The sequence below is a fragment of the Phascolarctos cinereus genome, unplaced genomic scaffold (genome assembly GCF_003287225.1).
Source record: "Phascolarctos cinereus isolate Bilbo 61053 unplaced genomic scaffold, phaCin_HiC Scaffold_726;HRSCAF=1367, whole genome shotgun sequence".
Classification (NCBI taxonomy): domain Eukaryota; kingdom Metazoa; phylum Chordata; class Mammalia; order Diprotodontia; family Phascolarctidae; genus Phascolarctos; species Phascolarctos cinereus.
Genome location: NW_027556098.1, coordinates 111,969,109 through 111,991,073, shown reverse-complemented (window position 1 = coordinate 111,991,073; position 21,965 = coordinate 111,969,109). Strand labels below are relative to the sequence as shown.

At 40.3% G+C, this 21,965-nt stretch overlaps 1 protein-coding gene across 1 annotated transcript in view; it reads left to right on the top strand.

The window, feature by feature from the left end:
* Nucleotides 1-8,936, top strand: part of FSTL1 (follistatin like 1) — a 100,950-nt gene extending 92,014 nt beyond the window's left edge. Inside the window, exons 8-11 of the mRNA XM_020985888.2 lie at nt 173-285; nt 984-1,094; nt 3,816-3,901; nt 5,200-8,936. Of these exons, the coding sequence (XP_020841547.1) occupies nt 173-285; nt 984-1,094; nt 3,816-3,901; nt 5,200-5,244 (355 nt within the window). The 3' untranslated portion in view covers nt 5,245-8,936. The remainder of the gene's footprint in view (nt 1-172; nt 286-983; nt 1,095-3,815; nt 3,902-5,199) is intronic.
* Nucleotides 8,937-21,965: the final 13,029 nt, after the last annotated feature.

Genomic DNA, 21,965 nt, shown 5'->3' with positions numbered 1-21,965 from the left:
ATTAATACTTTCCAGGTATAACTTCAAAGTGCTTCTCAGACACTGATTACACGGTAGAAATGGAGGAACCTAATTCCTGCTGACTATTTTCCTGTGTTGAGGCTAGTGGCTTTGGGGAAGATAGCTGAGGTCTCACTGCTGACCCTGTCCTCCCCTGTGTCTTTTGTTTCAGGGGACTCTGCATTGATGCTCTCATTGAGCTCTCTGATGAGAATGCTGACTGGAAACTCAGTTTTCATGAATTCCTCAAGTGCCTCAACCCTTCCTTCCACCCTCCTGAGAAGAGTAAGCTTTCTTTACCTTACCTAATCAAACAGGGAGACTTTCATGGTCATAGGACTGAGGGATGTTGGGATCTTCCAATACAGTTAAGTAGTGCAATAAGTATTTGTTGAACGTCCTACTATGTGGCAGGTACTACTGCTTTGATGGGTTCTTAAGATGTAAAGACCTGACCTCCAGGGGCTTACTTCCTTTTTGTTACTATTCTGTCAACAAATATTCCTTAATTTATTCATTAAATTCTAATAGAATGTAAACTGCTTGTGGCCAGGCATTATTTCATTTTTATCTGTCTCTACCACCTAATATAGTGGGAAAGATTAATGACTTTAGGGTCAAAAGACCTGGGTTCAAATCCCACTTCTGATGCTTCTAACTGGGTGACCTTGAGTAGGTCCCTTAGCCTCTATAAGGCTTTGGTTTCCTCAACTATAAAATAAAGCTATTAGGCTGGATGGCTTCTGAAGTCCCTTCCAACTATAGATCTGTAGTCCTTGCACATATTAGGAATAGTAATAAATAGTACTTTTTAAATTGAATTAAGTGCTTACTTCATGTAGAACCTTGGAGGAGATATAAAGACACAGTAAGACATGTCCTCCTGATTCACAAAAAGGGAAAGATAGAATATCCTAGTGAAAAGTCTAAGCTCCAAACTGTGTGCTAAAACCATGCCTCCATTTTTTTTTTGGCCCCAATAGAATGCGCCCTGGAAGATGAAAACTATGAGGATGGAGCCGAGACCCAGGTGGAATGTAACCGCTGTGTCTGTGCCTGTGGGAACTGGGTCTGCACCGCCATGACCTGTGAGGGTAAGTTTGGCCCCAGGTTCGAGAAAGAAGGAAGGTTCCTTCATACAATAAGCAGACAGCCCTCAATCAGTAGAGATAATTTTAAGAACATGAGGAACTGGATCACATGTCAGAATGACATACTTGTATCTGCCCTTGCTTTGGAAGAACACTGATGGTCACATCCCAGAAATACTTAGTTCAGAAAACACATGAGGGTCTTAGAGGCATTTGGGGAAAAGGCACAAGGAGTTGACAGCACCTTTGGCGATGGGATTAGGAGGATGTGCTGCAGGTAAAAAATACTCAGGTGCTTGGAAGCTAAAGGCCAGGTCCTTTGGGTACCAACAGGCACTGGCAAACCCTGTGAGACAGAAATATGTGACTAGCAGGAAGGCATAAATATAAAAGGTTAGAGTTTAAAGGAAATTATAGAGGTCATCTAGTCAAAATTCCAGAAGAGAATGGGGAATGGTAGACTAGTAAGATAGGGCCATTAGTCAAGAATGGAAGTACCAGACAAAGATTAAGGTTGATGGCATGAAAAGTAAGTGATCTGAGCTCGTGGAATTTAGCAGCAGTATAGTATGGTTCAGAGATTCTCAAAGTATGGTCTGGAGGTCCTTGAGGCCTTTTCATGGGGAGTTGGAAGTCAAAACTTTTCATAATAATACTAAGACATTTTAATTTCTAAGATAGTGAATATTGAAAGCTATAACTTGCATAAAAGTTCTTTGTGGGGGAGGGGTGATCAGAGAGGGGGATTGTCGTCTGTGGTTTTGAAGAGTGTAAAAGGGTCCTGAGACCAGAAAGTTTGAGTATTAAGGTATAGTCAATAGGATATTTGTAATCAGGAGGACCTGGGCTCTAAGAGCGCCTCAAATACGTATTAGGTATGTGGTCCTGGACAAGTTACTTAACATCTAATGTCTCAGTTTTCCCCATCTGCAAAATGGGAAGAGGGGAAGGAGTTGGATTCTGGCCTTTAAGATCTCTTCTAGCTCTAAATGGATAATCTTATGAATATATATAGAACTGAAGACCAAATGAGAACAATGAATTTTTAAAATGGTTGACAGCAGGAACCCAGGATACTTCAGAATTTAGAGGTCAAGAGAAGTGAATCAAGGCCACACAGATACTCGGGTTGCACTGGTACCTAGGTGACAACAGGATGGGCGTGGCCAAGAAAGGACCAGGTACCATAAGCCAGGCAGACTAGAGGTCAAATCCAAAGAGGTCAGCTAATACTTGGGGAAATAGTCAAGTGCTGTAAATCCAGGCAACCATGGAATGCAATCTAGGAAGATCAGCCAAGACAGGGACCAGGAACACAAACTAGAGCCCCAGTAGTATCAAAGACTCGGGAAAAAGGTCTGAGCAGACATACATAAGGCATCCATGTAATGGTGATCAGCATACCAGAACCCATAAGTGGGCCGAAGGTGAAAACTTAATTGTTTCATGGAAATAATACCAATCATTGTAATAATATGCCTCATAACATAAGCCAAATGAGAGCCAAATGGCAGGAATGAGTGGAGAAAATAGTTCTTCCCTAGACACAAAGCCTGATTTTCCATCATAGTTACCAGACAAAGAATAGTGACCTGAATACTATTTGGATGCTTCATGATGTGGAGATGACCTTGGGTTATAGAATACTATAGTAGTAGAACACAAGCTCTGGAGGATCCTAAAACACTGGAAAGGCTTCACACATGAGCCCAGCTATGGACTCTGTGTCTGCCCTATAAGGACTGGTCTAGCTAAGTTGGAAGAGACTCATCATCAGAAAGCTGGCCACATCTACTAACCTATTATTCCAAATTGCCTCCTATTAATATATTGTTTGTTCACACTATGTTGCTTCACACTTTGAAGGCAATGGGTAGAATGTGACACCAGACATCTTCAAATTCAAAGAAGTGGAGTTATAGCTAAGTAACCTCTTCTTCCACATCATGTACTTGTTTCTTGAAATAAATTTTTATTAGTATCTTTTGTTTTTAATCACTTATGCTTCCCAGTGTCTGCCTTTCCCTACTCTCTTCCTTCCATAGAGACATCCCTTAACAAAGAATAAAAACAATGAAAAAAATTCAGCTTACCAATAAAAACTTACCAATACATCAAAATAAATACATCAAAAAAATCTGAAATCTGAAGTTTTCCATACCCATAGTCTCCAACCTCTGCAAAAAAAGTAGGGGGGGGCAGGGAAGAGATTCCATTTCATATCTCTTCTTTGGGGCCACGATTGGACATTAGAATTTATAGCATTCATTTTCAGTTTTGTTGTTGCTCTTATATCCTTTTACACTGGTGTAGTTGCTGTGTACATTTTCCTGTTTCTGTCCCATCCTTCCATATGGATCTTTTCTTGCTTCTCTATTCATCGTATTTATCATTTCTTCAATAATATTACATTTGTGACCCAACACTTGTTTAATCATTCCCCAATCAATGGGAACCTATTTTGCTTCCAGTTATTTGCTACCCCAAAGGGGCAGAGAGACAGAGAGAGAGAGAGAGAGAGAGAGAGAGAGAGAGAGAGAGAGAGAGAGAGAGGGAGGGAGGGAGGGAGGGAGGGAGGGAGGGAAGCCATACCATGTACTTGTAGAGATAGATCCATGTAGGAGCTAATGATCCCTGTGAGATCTCAGTCAGGTAAGTCTTAATATAATTCCCAAACTAATTTACTGCTTCTACTATTCTCCTGAACCTGACTTTTTCTTTCAGGAAAGAATCAGAAAGGGCAACAGCCTAATGAAGATCTGACTGAAGAGGAGTTGGCCAGATATGTCCAAGAACTACAGAAGCATCAGGTGAGCAAGAACCTTTCACTTTGTCCAAGCTAGTCCTAAGACCAACAATTTAATTTACACCTCTTACTCTGCTGCCCTGGAATGCCCAAATGACCTGTTCTGTTAAAGACATTAACAGGGTCAATTCAAGGACATGTGGAACTCAACTGATGCTACCATGTTAAAAACCATTAGATTCAGATTCTGTCATAACTGACTTTTCAATGGATCTGCATCACATAATTTATGTTTATCCTTGACGGCAGGATACAGCATGGCAGAAAATGGTGTTAATTCAGAATAGTGGGCTGCAGAATAAGTAGTGCTGTGATCAGAAGGCTAGTAGATTATAACAGGAAGAATCTAGGGCAAACAATTAGAGAAGGATGGAGTGTACCTCAAAGAAGCAGAGATTGCTTAGTGATAGCAGCAAAGATGGGTTGGGAAGTAGTGAGTAAAGAGTATGTCTGCTTCTTTTTCCTGATCCCATGTGTTAGAGAGGCCGTGAAAGAAGGAACAACCCTATGGAAAGACTGAATAATCACAGGATCATAGATATAGAGTGGGAAGGCACTTTAGTCCAACCTAGTCATTTTATGGATGAGGACATTTTGGGGAAGAGAGATTAAGTAATTTGCCCAAGGTCACCCAGGTGGTAAGGGCAGAGTCTGGATTCCAATCCATGTACTTTAATACCAAATCTGCTATACTGTCCACTATTTTGTTATTGTTCTTCCATTTCCATTGTGTCTGACTCCATTTGGGGTTTTCTTGGCAAAGATATTGGAGTGCTTTGCTATTTCCTTCTCCAGCTCATTTTATAGGTGAGGAAACTGAGGCAAACAGGGTTAAATGGCTTGCCCAGGGTCACATAGCTAGTAAGTGTCTGAGACTGGATTTGAGCTCATGAGGATGAGTCTTTCTGACTCCAGACCCAGCACTCTATCACTGAAGTACCTAGCTTCCCCATTCTCCACTGTACTAGGCTACCACTGAGTAGTATCGGAGGAAGGAGGAGGCTTCTCCTTGGCAGACAGCCAACTCCAAATCACAGGCAGAACAGGAGAAGGAGGAGGAGGTGAAGAGAGGTTTCTTCCAGTTTGACATCTGATGATCTTATGAACTATTGATGAGGAAAGGGAGCCTCATGTCTTTCAGCAGCAATGGCAGCCTTCTCATGTGTCAGCTTTATGCACTTAAGCGATGCTGTTTTAAAAATGTGTCCATTGTGGCTTTAAGGAAAAAAAAGATGATTATGATGGAAACCACTAGACAACATTCTCTAAAGCTGCTCCTTTTTTCCCCCTTCCTTTTCAAAGGAGACAGCAGAAAAGAACAAGAAGCCAAGCACCAAAGAGATCTAACAAGCTTCCAGCCCTTGAAGAAGGAACCCAGAGCTTCTGCCTCCCGGCAGGCTCAGCCCATGCCCGTTTACTTCAGCGCTGAATTCCATATACACAAGTGTCTGCTACAGTTTCCAAATCGCCAATATTTGCATTGTATAATGAATTTTTTTCACTTATTTGTTTTTATAATAAAGGAAGATGTGGGACTAGAGAGGGGGTGGGGCCATAACCTTCATTTCTAAGAAAGCTTTAAGGGAAACTGGAACTGGTGTTTGGGGGGCTCACCAAGGAGGCTACTTCCCAGTTATAGGAGGAGCCCACTTGGATCAGAACCACGTCCCAGTCCTGTGCTCAGATGAGCTAGGGGAAATGCAATGATAGAATGCCAGGGAAATCTGTTCATAGGAGGGAGGGTAGCTGGTGGCCATTCTGGATTGGGGGGAAAGGAGATTGTAGAAGAGGGAGTACACCCCTGCTTTAGAGAAGGGGCAGGGGACCCATGCTGTAGCTTGGCTACTGAGAACCCAAAACCTCTCAGCTTGTCCCTCTCCCACTCTGTCCAGGAGTACACTCTCAAAAGATAAATGGAAAGGCTAACTCATGGCAGCTTTCCATTGGCCAGTTGTCTGTCAGCATGACCTGAACTTATACCTCTACTGGTGACTCCGGCAACCTGTTAGTGACCATACATCCTCCAAACCACCTACTCCTCATGAGGCTTGGGCAGAGAGCTCTGGGAATCCCAGATCTCTGTGATCCAGCTCTTGTCTGCCACTCCCTACCCCCATTGGGCACACTCTTTCATTTGTTTTATTTTGTTTTGTTTTGTTTTGTTTTTTACTTTTCACAAAGGTGCTATCTTCTCTTGAAACACTTTTGACAAGTTGACTTTTTTTTTCATTTATTGTTATTACCATTGCCTGTTGTTCATGAATATTTTATTTTCTGGATTAGGAATTGAGTTTTTATATTTTTCAGTACTTTCTAGACTTTAGAGGGGAGGGAGGAATTTATTATTATTTAATGTCTCATTCTATGCATGGCCTCACTATGCCTGCAGCCCAGACCGCATGCTACATTGCACACTGGATGGTCAGGGTTTTCTTCCATCACTTCCAAGGACATCAGTGTCTGTGAGTGGGAACAGAGGTTGCCTCAAAGAGAAGCCAATGGAAGAAGAAACATTGTCATAGGAAACTGTCTGTGTTTGGAAGACCAGGTTTTGACTGATTCTATGGAGATGATTTTGAGGGCTCCAAATAAAGATATTTGTATGAGAATTCAGATATTCCAAATGGTTGGAGGTTAAAAAAAAAAGTAAACAGTACAGCTCCTCTTTAGATATCTGGGGGCTGGTAGGTTATAGCAATAAGAATGGCTAGCAAGTGATATAAATGGATGGGGTAAACCTTCAAGAAGGACAGGTTGCTCAATGAAGCAAAGGAAGGGTCTGGACATAGTGTTGAGGGTCATAGAGGGTTTCTACACCTTTGTCTGCCTCAGAGTGTCAGGACTGGGGAATGCAAGAAGGAGCACCTTTTACCAGAGAGACAGTGGCCAGGAATGCAATGGCTTACAGAGGGAGCCAGGTTTCCATGAGTGCAAGAAGGCTTGTTGTCTACCCTTGACCCTTGCAGGTTTCTTCAAGCTCTGAGATTCTGTGAGTCAATGACTCAAGTTCATGTGATTTTAATCTTCCATGAGATGAAGCTCTGTCGTGATCCACCAAGATTGGCAGCAAAGGAATAAATTTAATGCTGATGGTAGATTATGCCAAAAAGCAACGGAGGCAGCAGGCAATAGAGGGGGGAGTTATATCTGATTTGTTTTGAGGGTGATTTTTTTTCCATTTCATGTTAGACTTGTTATTCTTCAAAATAGAAATAAAATATGTTCAATAACAATTTATGGTAGGATGTCAGTCAACAAGTGTTTTTTAAACACCTGCTCTATGCCAGGCACTCTGCGTGAAGGAAAATCACCCAGAATGGGTGGGCATGGATGGACTGAAATCTGCTTCACTGGAGGGAATACCCACTTAGAGGAGATTACAGAACCATTAGAGAATGGAATTAAAACCTGGCTTCTAATTTCAATAGGGAAAAAAGTAAGAGATGACTCTGGCACTATCTAGTTTAGGAAATACGAGTATTTGAAAGAAGCTACTTCCTGTTTCTGAGTACTTCAGCTCTGACTTCCCTTTTCACATGCTTGGCACTGTATCTATTTCAGACCAATAAATTCATTTCTAAGAAAGGGGCATAGGTTACCATCTAGTATAATTCTCACACAGTAAATGTTTGTTGATTGACTAATAGAAAAAACCACGAAATCCTATGTGTAGAAGGCAGACAAGGATCCATCTTTTCTTCAGAATTAAATGACTTGAGTTGTAATGGATGAACAATGATGAGAGGCTTTTGTGTTTAAATTGGAATTCTCCCTAAATAGATTTTCTTTCTCCCCTTCACTGAAAAAGCATGCAATTTCAAACACTCCAACTTAGAAGGATCCATTTTGCTTAGAATTCTCATCTTTCACCTATCTTTAGCCTAAAACATTGTTAACTCCCTTGTCTGTTCCTGAAGTTTAAGCATCTCCTTGTTTAAGTGCCTTACAAAACCTTGCAGCCAGCCTTAATCAAACTACAGGTTTTCACTTGCAGAAAATGGGTTCCTTTTCCCATCCTAGAATCCTTGAGGAGAGAGGGAAGGCCAGAGACTGGCAGTGAGGCAGGAAGCAAATTACCAGTGCAATGTCCCATCAGCCAATTCCACCATCACATTTAATTAGTGGTAGAGTTCAAAATTACCATTGCCACATCAGATCATAGAGTTAGAGCTGGAAGGGACTTCAGAGGCAGAATTCAATCCCCTCATTTTACAGATGAGGAAATTGACACCCAAAAAATGTTAATGACTTGGCCAGGGTCACACAGCTATCAAATGTCTGAGGCAAGATTTAAACCCAGGTCTGACTCCAATTCCACTACTCTATCCTCGATGCTGCCTCTCAGAGCACAGGGACAACTTGGAAAAGATGAAATGTAAAATCAGTCTGCCCTGGTCTGTAAACTGAGGACAGCTCTGATCAGTTCTATCAAAGTACTGCTAATGAGCAGCCCAAAAACTCATGGAAAGGACTCTGTGGCTCAAGCTTAGGGGTCCTACAGAGAACTGCACAGAATAAATGAAGCAAGATTTCATAAAGGTACACTTCTGTCCCTTTGGGAAAGGGGCAATATAGCAAGCTTTATGAGTCTCTTCTTTCCCCAGCCCCACTATGGTCTTATAAGCCTCTGTCTATGTGTTAAAATGCATGTGCTAAAAACAAGTGTCCATGGAAATGTTAATACTATCCCCTGCCTGACCACTCTCCAAGAGCAGATGGGTCTTCCTTCTACTCACTAATTAGCCTCACTTCCACCATCCACCAAGTTCCAAGCAACTATCTTGGAGAAAGGACTGCAGGGACATTTTCTCCTATATGCTTACTTTTTACATATTAAAAAAACTTATATAAAAAAAAACAACAGTGTAAGCCTTCTTGTGTTTCTCATGCATGTGAGAATGTGTCAGTGAAAGGTCTCGGTAGTCAGTAGTAGGCTTTTATATTGCATTTATTTTAACCCTTTTTGTAATTCTTGATAGGTTCATTTTTCTTCTTTCCTTTGGACATATAAATGCCAAATAAAGAAATTAAAACAATTATTTCATTGTTTTTTTTTTTCATTTCCTAAGCAAGGCCAAATAAAATTCTACTCTGGATCAACCAATCTTACCTCACAAAATTCACACTATGAAAAAGTAGAATTGGGGCCTGCAGAACCTCAGGAAAGGAACTAAGGTGACCCATGAAAGATTCATTAGCCTGCAAAGAAAACAGGGTGTCCATAGGAGATGGGAATGACCGTCTCCTTCTTGTGCCAAGGTACAGTGTTTATGAAAGGAGAGTAGGGCACAGTAGGAAAGTGGAGCAATGTTGCTCAATATTTCCTGGATTGCTGCAAAAGGAATGTTATTACTAAGTCCACGGAATAAAATCAAGCACAGTGGCATTCCTCATAAGAAGGATAGTCAGTAAGAAATGGATTTTTTTTTTAAACCTCAGCCTCTCATTCAAGACAGAGAAGTTATAATCTTCATTGGTGAAGTGTGTGGCCACTCCCATTGAAATCACAGATTTTTGAAGTTCTTGGGTTGAGAACTAAGGATCAGCACTTGGAATATACAGTGCAGGCATTTGTTTCTGCCTTAGCCCCCTACTTCTGCTACCATACACTCAGAATAGGGATATAATCACCAGGCAGCCTGAAAAAAGCAATGATATCTGTTCTCCATATTCCCAATTAGTTGAAAAGTTTAGCCAGCCGGGAAAAATGGTATTCCATTAACCATTAGAGGTTGTAAGTATACAAAGTAGCAGAATTTTGTGAAGAAAAATGTTAAAGCTAAGAATCCAAGACCAGTCCTTCAAAAGCATAAAGCAATATGCAAAAATGTCGTTGCAAGATGGTTTTGGGGGGTTCAGACCTGAGATTTCATAAGGAAGGAATATCCTTCCTACCATTGAGGCAGATTGGCAATTCATCTGTAAGTTGCAGTCTTAGAGAGTTGCCTTTCTACAATTAGAAGAGAGGTTAAATTATTTCGGAGGCAGTCGTGGTCCAATGGAAGGACCACTCAATTTAGAGTAAATCTCCTTTGCTGGACAACCAATTATTCTGGACCACCTACTATATTCTGCCCCTTTACTTTGGGGCCCAAGTTTCTGTCCTGAGTCATGGATTTTCTTCTCTCCATTCTCTATCTCTTGGTGACCTCATGAGCTCCTATGGGTTTAATTATTATTCCTATGAAAGTAAATACCAGATCTATATATCTAGCATTCATCTCTTTCCTAAGTTCTAGTTAGTCCCATGTGCAGTGGTTCACAGAAGCTTGCTGGCCCTGAGTCAACTGTTAAATGTTTAATTTAAATTTTAAAAACACCTTAGAAATTGGCAAATGCTACAAACCAAGGCTCAATTTCTTGTTTTTTTATTGTCTATACTTAAGAAAGTAATGAAGAAAATGTTAATAATGCAGATTATGCTTAAAAGTGTATCATCTATACCTTTTTTTTTTGAGAGCCAGATGTTAAACATTTACAAGCACACCTCTGCATATCACCCTTATAATTTCTAACTGGATGCCTCCTAAGTATCTCAAACTCAACATGACCAAATAAAAACTCATTTCCCCCTCCAACCCACCCTCTTCTGTCCCCTCATTTCTATTGAAGACTTTACCATCCATCAATCACTCAGATGTGTAACTTTGGTGTCATCCTCAACTCCTCATCCTCTCTCATGGATTAAAACTGGACTTTGGAAGACATCTCATCCAACAACCTCATTTTGCAGCTGAGAAAACTGAAGCTCAGAGAAATTAAATGACTTGCCTAAGTTTCTGTCAGAAGTAGGATTCAAATTCAGGTCTTCTCTCTCCAAGGTTAGGACTCTGTCTACTATGCACTCCACATGCCAAATTAACGTCCATATTGTGCTACTTTTACCTCCACGTATCTCACATCTGTCTACTTACACATCACCATCCTACTTCAAGCCCTCATCACTTCTCCCTGGGGCTATTGCCTTTTCTTTGGTTTTTTTGGTCACAAGACTCTCTATCCAATCCACCCTCCACACAGCTGTCATAGTGATTTTCCTAAAGCACAAGTCTAACCACTTCAGTCTCCTATGCAATAAATTCCAATGGCTCCCTATTACCTCTAGGATCAAATACACATGCCTATGCTTAGCTTCCTCCCCCCGGCCCCAATTTATTATTTATTTATTTTAAAACATTCTTTTTTTTTTTAAATTCCAAATTTCTCCCTTCCTCCCAATCCCTCCCACACTCCCTGAGAAGCCAAGCAATACAATATCAACTATATATGTGAAATCATGCGAAACATATGTCCATATCAGCCATTTCACAAAAAAGCAAGAAAAATAAAGTGAAAAAATGATACTTCAGTTTGCACTCGGAGTCTATCAGTTAGTGCATAGCATTTTTTTTTTCATCATGAGTCCTTTGAAATTGTCTTGGATCACTGTACTGATCAGAGTAGCCAAGTCTTTCACAGTGGATCATCATTACAACATTGCTGTTACTGTGCACAATGATTCCCCAGTTCTTCTCAATTTACTTTGAATCATACATATTTTGCCATGTTTGTCTAAAGCCACCCCCCCTTTATCATTTCTTACAGCATAATTGTACTCCATCATAATCATATGCCACAACTTGTTCACCTATTCCCTAATTGATGGGCATCCCCTTGATGCACAATTCTTTGCCACCACATAAAAGAGCTCCTATAAATATCTTGTACGTATAGGTCCTTTTCCTTTTTCTTTGATTTCTTTAGTATATAGACCTAGTAGTGGTATTGCTGGGTCAAAGGATATGTAGAGTTTTATAACCCTGTGAGCATGGTTTCAAATTGTTCTCCAGAATAGTTAGATCAGTTCACCATTCCACCAGCAGTTCATTAATGTGCCTATTTCCCCCTCATTCCCTCCAGCATTTGTCATTTCTGTTAAGTATGAAGTAGTACCTCAGAATTGTTTTAATTTGAGTTTCTCTAATCAGTAGTGATTTAGAACATTTTTTCACATGACTATTGATATCTTTGATTTTTTTTTCTAAAAACTCTCTATTCATATCCATTGACCATTTGTCAATTGGGGAATGGCTCTTATTTTTATAAATCTGACTCAATTACTTACGTATTTGAAAAATGAGGCCCTTATCAGAGAAACTTGATGTAAAAATTTTGATATTACTTCATTGTCTGTGATATTTTTAGTAAAATACAGTTTCTCTGATGATCTCTTTCAATTAGGTCTATTTTGCTTTTGCTCTGAGATCATGATTGCTACCCCTGCCTTTTTTATTTCAATTGAAGCATATTAGGTTATGTTCCATTCCTTTATTTTAACTCTCTGTGTCTTTCTGTTTTGAGTGTGTCTCTTGCAAACAACATATTGTTGGTTTCTAGCCCATTCTACAATTTGTTTCTGTTTCATGGGTGAATTCACCCCATTCACATTCTCATTTGTGATTATTAACTATGTTTTCCTCAATCCAGTTTTCATTCATATATATGTGTATGTGTGTGTGTGTGCACTTGTGTGAATGTATGTATGTATGTATATGTCCTGTCCCTCCTCAAAAGTCTATTTTGTTTCCAACCACTGCCTCCCCTAATCTACTCTCCCTTCTATCTGCCTCCTCTTTTTATCTTATCCCTTTTTCTTCCTACTTCCCCATAGGGAAAGATAGCTTTCTATACACAATTGAGAATGTGTTATTTCCTCTTTGAGCCAATTACAATAAGAGTGAAGTTTAAGCACTACCTACCACCCCTCTTCCTTGTGCACTTCTTTTCTGTGAGAAAAATTTCCCCATTCTACCTCTCCTTTCCTCCTTCTCCCAGTACATCCCTTTTTCTCACTCCATAATTTTTTTTGGAGATCATTCCAATATAATCAGCTCACACCCATGCCCTCTGTCTAAAGTTCTTAGGAGTTATATATATATCATCTTCCCATATAGGAACGTAAACAGTTAAATTTTATTGAGTCCCTTATGTTCTCTTGAGCTTTGTGTTAGAATGTTAAATTTTCTATTCAGCTATGGTCTTTTCATCAGGAATGCTTGAAAGTCCTCTATTTCATTAAATATTTATTTTTTCCCTGAAGGATTATACCCAGTTTGATTGAGTAGGTTATTCTTTGTTGTAATCCTAGCTCTTTTGCCTTCAGGAATATCATACACCAAGTCCTCTGCTCCTTTATCATGGATGTTGCCAAATCTTGTGTGATACTGAGTGTGGCTGGCTCCACAATATCTCCACAATATTTGAATTGTTTCTGTCTTGCTGCTTGAAGTATTTTCTTTTTGACCTGCAAGCTCTGGAATTTGGCTATAATATTCCTGGGAATTTTCACTTTGGGATCTCTTTCAAGAGGTGATTGGTATATTCTTTCAATTTCCACTTGCCCCCCCCAAACTAAAATATTGGTAGAGTTTTCCTTTATAATTTTTAAAAATATGATGTTTAGGCTCTTTTTTTTGATCATGGCTTTCAGGCAGTCCAATAATTCTTAAATTATCTCTCTTCAATATATTTTCCAGGTCAGGTGTTTTTCTAAGGAAATAGTTCACATTTTCTTCTATTTTGTCATTCTTTTGATTTTCCTCGATGTCTTGTGGAGTAATTAGCTTCCACTTGCCCTATTCTAATTTTTAAATAATTTTTTTCTTTGGCAAGCTTTTGTACCTTTTTCTATTTAGCCAATTCTGTTTTTTAAGGTCTTATTTTGTCCATTATTTTTTGTGCCTCTTTTACCATGCTGTAACTTTCTTTTCATAATTTTCTTGCAGTACTCTCATTTATTTTCCCACTTTTCCCTCTACCACTGTTATCTCTTTCTTTAACTCTTCCAGGAATCCTTGTTGGACTTGGGTCCAGTTAGCATTTTTCTTTAAGGAGTTGCTTGTAACTCCTTATTGTCACATTATTATCTTCTGAGTTTGTGTCTTGGTACTGTGTGCTTTTTATGGTCAAGTTCTTTTTTTGTTGGGCAGCTAGGTGGTACAGTGGATAGGGTGCCAGGCCTCAAGTCAGGAAGACTCATCTTCTTGAGTTCAAATCTGGCCCCAGACCCTTACAAGCGGTGTGACTCTGGGCATGTTTCTTAACCCTCTTTGCCTCAATTTCTTCATATGGAAAATGAGCTGGAGAAGAAAATGATAAACCACTCCAGTATCTTTGCTAAGAAAACCCCCAAAGAGTTAGACATGACTGAAAAACAACTGAACTTCCTTCCTTCTTTTTTTATTGTTTGCTCGTTTTTCTAGTCTATTTTTGACTTTGAATTTAATATTGAAGTTGGGTTCTGTTCACCTGAGGATGAGGAGGCACTGTCCCAGACTTCAGGCTTTTTTGTGTGGCGGTTTTCCAAAGTTTACCTTTTAAAGCCTTTCACAACCTAATGCCAACCTAACTTTCCAGTATTATTATTTTTATTTATCCCTCCCCCTTCATTTACTGAATTCTAGTCAAACTGACCTTCTTGCTGTTTTTCACATGTGACTGTCCATCTCTAACTCTGTATCTTTGCACAGTCTGTGTGCCCTCCAAATGTTTGTGCCCTGGGGCAAAATTGTACCCATCATGTCCTAGTTATGGGATTCTGTGCAAGTTTTCCATGCCTCCTTCACTTTGCAGACCATCCTGGTGTCCATGAAGTTTTGTGGAATTTCCATCAAGACTTGCAGATATTCCAGGAATCATTTTTAAATACCGTGGTATTCATTAACAGTAGTTAGTTAAAAGTCCAGGGACCTCTTTACATCTCCAAGGAACTAGGTTTGAGCCAAGGATTGATTATGATGTCACTAGCAATTTTAGGGTTTAATCAATCAATAAAGCATTTATTAAGCACCTACTATGTGCCAGGCCCCATGCAAGGCACCGAGGACACAAAGACAAAAGTCTCTGCCCTCAAGAAATTTATAATGATGACAACAAGAGGAGGGATGTGACGGAATATCAAGCAAAATGTGAATATACAAAATAGATTTTTTTAAAATACATTAAAGCCAACCTGGTATAGAGAATTGAGCATGTAACTTGGAGTGAGGAAGCTCCAGAGTTCAAATCCCACCTCAGACACTTATTACCTGTGTTATCAATCAACAAGTAGTCATTAAGCACCTACTATATGCCAGACAGTGTCCTGGGCACTAGGAACACTTAACCTCTCTGTGCCTTAGTCACCCAATCTGTAAAATGAGGGGGGTTGGGCTTAAAGGCCTCTAAGATCACTTCCAGCTCTAGATCTTTGAATCCATGAGTTACAAGGTGATTCGGATAGGAAGGCAGTAACAGTTGAAGGATCAGAAAAGGCTTCATGTTAAATGTGGACCTGAAGTCCGTCCCTCTTGCTACCGCCCCTGTCTTTGAACAGAAAGCTTGTGACAATAATTACATCCTCAGAGATGTTGGCCATTTCTTTGATGGTGAGGTAGCACATTCTTCTCAATGTTTGATCATTAGACTGGAACAATCGAGTCATTGCAAAGAAGGCTTCGGCGGCTTCAGTTGTTCCAAAATGTTCACCCTGGTTCAGTAAATAAAGGATCTTGGTCAAAATATGTGGACATTGTCTTGGATTGATAGGAGTCTCATTGCGAGCCTCCTGCAAAACAGCACTCTTTTCCAAATGCTGAAAAGGATTAGAGCCACTACTTCGACCACCTCCAGCCATTAAAGACGGAGGTGAAAAGGAAGTACATTTCTGGCATGGAGGATGGCCAGAGCAACGACTGGAAGGGTTGCTAATGTTTGGAGTCCCATTCTTCTCCCCTTAATTTGCTTTCTCTTGAACTCAAATTCTTTATTTTCTCCATCAGAAGTGGTAGGATGATTTGAAGAAGGGTTGGGGGTGGGGAGGGAAGTGAATGCCTAGTATTCCCCAAACCTGATTTCTTTCCACAGTCTTTTGCCAGGCTCATTTTGACTTCTATTTATTTGATTTCCAGAGAAGAAGAGAATGTTTCATTACAGAAGAGACATTTGCGTTAGTGTTCTGGGAACAGAAACCCATAATGGCAACCCTTTCCAAAGAAAACAATCGCTTTGGAGTGAGACCTTGATGAGATTGGGCTGGCTCCAGGATCCAGTAGGGGGTTCTGGTTTCTCTAAGGGAAGGTATGTGGGCCCTGTTTGGTTTTCAGCACCAAGGCCCTCTGAATAAACTGCTAAATCAACCCCGGTAACCCTGTAGGGGTTACTTCTGGCCATCTGAACTGCTGAGCGGCACTTCAGGAATGATTTAACTTCCTGAAGGCCGATTGGCCTAGATTAGTCTCAAATCTCTTTCCCAGCCTTCTCCCCCTCCCCCACCCCAGAGGTTTGGACTGAATAAGACTGACCTCAGGAATGTGGCAAGTCAAACATCTGTTTAGCTGCATGAATCCTTGTTTCCCCATCAGAGAATGTTTGAGCTGGAAAGAATCTTAGAAATCATTTACTCCAACCCCATGAGGCCTGCTTCCTGGTTTTCCTTTTCGAGCTTTGTAGAGGTATTAGAGTGGGATGTACATATTTAACCAGTAGAAATATCATCACTTGAGTTCACTGAATATCCACAGTTCTTATATTTCAGTCAGGTTGGATATGGAAAGATTAGATAGATAGATAGATAGATAGACAGAGACAGAGCGACATAGAGCATTTGTTAAATTAATATTAAATTATTAACTTTCTGCAGTCAAAAGATATTAAGTAATTCCTCTGTGTAAATGACTACACCAAGTCCGGGGGTGGGAGGTGGGGGAGGAAAACAAAAAAGACACAGTGTTCCTGCAGGCATCATGTCTTTTCAGTTATCATGCCCCATCTTCTCTCTTCCCCTATAACTTCTACCTGCCTCCTACTGGCTTTACCAGCAGTGAAGACAGAAAGAGAGAGAGAGATGTATACATACATACTATGTATATATGTAAGAAAAATGAGATGGGCGATAGTCATCTATACATAAAGATGAGCTTGAGAGATGGTGAAAGAAAGGGCAGAAAAAGACTAGGAGCTAAGAGAACTTTGTGAAATGAAGTTTTAAAAAGGTAGAAAAAAATTTAAAGGAGCATACTTTAGTCAAGGAAAGCTACTCAGTGTTTTGTAGTTGAGAGGTAATGTGGTGTAACAGAGACCTGGACCTGGAGTCAGTAAGACTTAAGTTCAAATTCCACCTCAGACAGCTCTGTGACTCTGAACAAATCCCTTAACCTCTCTGGGCCTCAATTTCTTCACCCATAAAATTTGCCTCCATGACCTCTAAGATCCTTTCTGACTCTAAATATGTGATCCTATGAAATGCTGGTGTGCTCTGCACTACTCATTTCCCAACCAGATACCCCCTTAGGGAGACGCCGCTCCTTCCTTAGCACCTCTTCATAGTCTTCAAAAGATTCCTGCACCATGTATAAGTTCATAGATTTATAGCAAAAAGGGGACTTGGAGTCCATCTAATCCATCTCCCTTATTTTACAAAGGCAGAAACTCCAGCCCAGGAAAATGAAGTGACCTGTCCAAGATTACTCAGGCGAGGAGCTGCTGAGTTGATCTTCAAACCCCAATAGTCTGATTCCAAACTCAGGCATCTCAACGCTAGACTAGGCTGCACTAAATGCCCAGCCAATGAAACTGACAAGTTTCAATAAAATAAATACTGTAAAATTGATAGCTCCCCATACTTTTAATTATCATTCCGTTTCTTTCCATTTAAGATTTTTAAGCTTTACCTGGGGAATTACATATTAAGGAGAAAGACAAAGGTGTATCTCATAAATGCAGAGAGACAGACAGTCCCAATAGGCACCAAATAATGAAGCCAGAAATCTGAAGATTGCATCTGTTGCCAATCCACTTCTTTCTATGACAGACAGAGTATGGAAAGATTAGATTAGATAGATTGATTGATAGGTAGAAAGTTGTTCAGTCATGTCTGACTCTTCATGACCCCATTTGGGGTTTTCTTGGTAAAGATGCTGGAGTGGTTTGCCATTTCCTTCTCCAATTCATTTTACAGATGAGGGAACTGAGGCAAACAGGGTTAAGTAACTTACCCATGGTCACATAGCTAGTAAATATCTGAGGCTGGATTTGAACTCACAAAGATGAATCTTCCTGACTCAAGGCCTGGCATTCTATCCACTGTGCCACCTAGCTACCCCATAGGTAGGTAGACAAACAGACAAGTAGAGCATTTATTAGGCACTTAATATGTGCCAGGCATTATAAGCACTCTTGATGCAAATACAAGTAAGTAAGACAACCTCTGCCCTTGAGGAGCTCAAATTCTAATGGTGGGAGACAATATACAAAGGGGAGCTGGAATGTAGAGGCAGGGGTTGACAGAAGGGCCTGAGATGGCTGCCGAAGAGAAGTCCTGGCACGATTATGAAGTACGTATAGGGTCCTCTTTAAAAATAGCTGGAGTCAACAGTAAGTGGTCAGGACACTGGAGCAGAGTTTTCTTGAGCGTGGGGAGGCAGTTGGTAAGGAGGAGCAGAAGGCTGGAGAGCCACGTCAGTAGTGAAAAGGATGCTGTCTCAGAGAAAAGGAAACCAGTTTGGCTGTCAGCGGGTAAGGTTGTGGTCCTTCATTAGCTTTATTCAGGCTGCTAATAGTAATCATACATTCGATGAAACTTTCTTCCTGAAGAAGGAAAAAGAAAAACTTAGGGAAAAGGAGTTTGGTATTATAGGCAATTCCTACCTTTCATCAGAATAGATCCCTGGAGACCAGATAGAAAAATCAGAAGAGTGAAAAACAAAACTTTTTTTTTAAATAGTCATTGTATAGTGAGGATCCCTCTTCTTTTTAAGATGGTCCTCTTGAATTTGTAAGACGAGATGCTGGCTGCCTGAATTTGTTGGGGTGTAAAAGGGAGGAAAGAAAGGACAGTGGAAACTGATGAACCATTGACTAAAAGTGACAGATCAATGGTTGGAATCAATAAATTAGTAGATGGTGGAGAAGCAAGTGATAAGATTTAGAGTTTTTTTAGCTGCTGTCTGATGAACATATCAGTGAAAGTCAAACTGATCAAAAGTAGAGGCATTTATATCTAACTTTCCCTGGGTCAGAGGTAGGTAATTCCCTAGTGATGTTCAAAAGGCTATACAAAATCTCTGTTTAGTTATTTACAAGTTTAGGGGAAGGACAAGCAGACAAGAAAGTAAATGACCTAAAAATGGCTCTTTTTCCTCCCTTTGAGAAAGGGCAGGACAGAGCTGAAAAGGTGTGGCTAGAAAATGATCGGGGCATTTTATTAGACTACAGGTTCCATATGAGGGATCCATTGTAATATGGCAACCAAAGAAGCTAGTGCAATCTTTGCTGCTCAAAGATAGACATGGAGTCTAGGACCAATGCAGTGATGGTCCTAGGACATTCTGCCCTGGGCGGAACATACCTGGGGTTCTGTGTTCAGTTCAGAGTATCAAATGTTAGGAAGGACATTGAAAAACTGGAGAGAATCCAGGAGAGAGTCGCAAGGATTGTGAAGGACCTCAAAATCATTGTCACGTGAGAATCAGTTGAAAGAACTGGGGATGTTTAAGGCAGAAAAGAGATTTAGGGGAGGTATTGTCATGGGGGGGGAATTCGAATTGATTTGGTTGACCTCAGAGGTCAGAAGTAGGAACAGTGGGTAGGAACTGCAGGGAGGCAGATTTAAATTTGATAGGAGGAAAACTTTCTACCAACTAGAACTATCTAAAAGTGAAGTGTGCTGCTTTGCAACAAGCAATTTATGAAGTACTTACTATGTGCCTGGCACTGTGCTAAGTGCCAGGGATATAAAGAAAGGCAAAAAGACATTGCCTGCTCTCAAGTTGCTCCAGGTCTATTGGGGGGGGAAACATACAAACAACCATGTAGATATGATATACAGGACAAATTGAGAGTCATCAACAGAGAGGAGGGAGTGAATTGTCAAGCAAAAGTTTATTTAGGAGCTGGGGAACACTGGGTTTTGTTCTTCATGCCCCAGGACTCACCCCTGGTCTGATGCTGGACCAGAGCCCAGAACTAATGGACTGATCACAAAAGAATATGTCTCCCCATCCAGTATGCACCAGTATACACGCTAGGAAATAAATGATGGCAACCTGAAAATTTTTCAAAAAATACACGCATCTGCCAGTTCATTTTATATTTCCAGCTTGAGGCTGAAATCAAGCATAGACCGAAGAGGAATATGTTTCCATAAGTTCAGACACACATTCTCTCATCCCTTGACTTCATCATAAAATGTCTTTATCACACTCCATACCCCCTCCACACCTGCCCAGCTCCTTTTAGAAGTGAGGCAGTACAGGTCAGAGGTGGGTTGGAATTCAATGACGTGACAATGCACTGTATGTTGTGCATCTGAAATTTCGCTCAGTTCTCCCTTTTCCCAAGTATTATGCATTTAACCATGCATTCTTCAATGTATCAGCACTTCAACCCATCCTTCAAAATTCAACTTAGTTATCACTTCCTCCAGGAACACTTCCCTAATCTCTCCACTGGTAGTTATCTTCACCCTCAGACTTAGCATAGAACTTTGTGTTTTAACTTTCTAATAAATAGTACTTATTATCATTAATGAGAGAAATTATTTTACTCTTATATTACTAACTACTTATTAATTTGAGATTCAGGCGTTCTACCTTTATTTCCTCATTTAAGGTCCAGCCCCTATAAAATGTCAGTCTCTGAAGGACATGATTGATTGATGAGATTGTCCTAGCCCTCAAGGTGTATTCTCTTAGATCTTGGGTGGGACCCTACCCAACCAGGAGACCTTACTTCTGTTTAGAGTGTAAACAGAATCTAGTTCTTTGGGGGAGGTGGGGAAGGGGAAAAGCCCTTGTCTTACCCCTCCATTAGAGTTTAGGGTGACCCAGCTCATGAAGGAGAAAACCAACCAGACTGGTCTGGATGGAGATGGATTCCCCCCATACAGTTTGCTGGAGGCAGCTGAGTCTCATGATCAAGCCACCTTCTTAGCAGGAGGAGCTAGCTCACTTCCTCAGTAAACGTCTATCAATCAGGATTGATTTTCAGTTGTCAAGGGAATTCCCTTTCAAGGATTATTTAAAGCTTTCAGGCTCTCCATATCTTTTGTCTTTGGTTGCCAAGAGAAACCACTGACCATCAATTTATTGATTATTAGCTAGCCTAATTGATAAATGATTAATTACCCAGAAACTCTGTCTCTTTGGATTTTTCATGCATCACATTACATAGTTAATATAATTGTCTGAGTTGAATGTAAGCTTCCTGAGGACAGGGACAATGCTTTATCTAAGCTTTGCATCTCCAACCATACTTTGTATATATTTATTACTTGATGTCAATTCCACAAAGATCAGTGTTTCTGCCCATGTGGGTACTCTCTTCACTGATTCATATTGCAACCTTTTGATGACTTAGGAGATAGTCCCTAAGAACTTCTGTGATTAAAAAAGTCACCATGGTGCAGCTTCCATGACCTAACCAGGCTGGTCCTTAGATGACAGATATTCTGTCCATCATCAAATCCCTACTTTTAGCTTTTCCAGCTGTGTTGGGCCTGCCAGATTTTGTGTCTCACTGGCATAATCTGTGAGAATCCAGGGTCACTCCCACGACACAATGAGACATTGGAGGGGGGCTTTAGTAGAGATCTCAGTACAAGCCATAAAATGATAATTGATTTTTGTCTTCAGTTACTAAGGTAACAAAATTAATTCTTTCAAAATTTTCCCAAATGTCTACTAAATTTCCCCCTTAATTTTAAAAATTAAAGTACTTGAAAATGTTAGGGGGGCAGAAACATGTATTAAACTTTAAAAAAATGAAACAATATCTAATGACACTTTAGGGCAGCTAAGCAGCTCGGTGAATACAGGGCCTAGAATCAAGAAGACTCATTTTCCTGAGTTCAGTTCTGGTCTCAGACACTTACTAGTTGTATGATCCTTGGTAAGTCACTTAACCTTGTTTGCCTCAGTTTCCTCATCTGTAAAATGACCTGGAGAAGGAAATGGCCAACCACTCCAGAATCTTTGTCAAGAAAACCCCAAATGGGGTCACAAAGAGTCAGACGTGACTGGAACAATTCAACAACAACAATACTTCAGACTTGC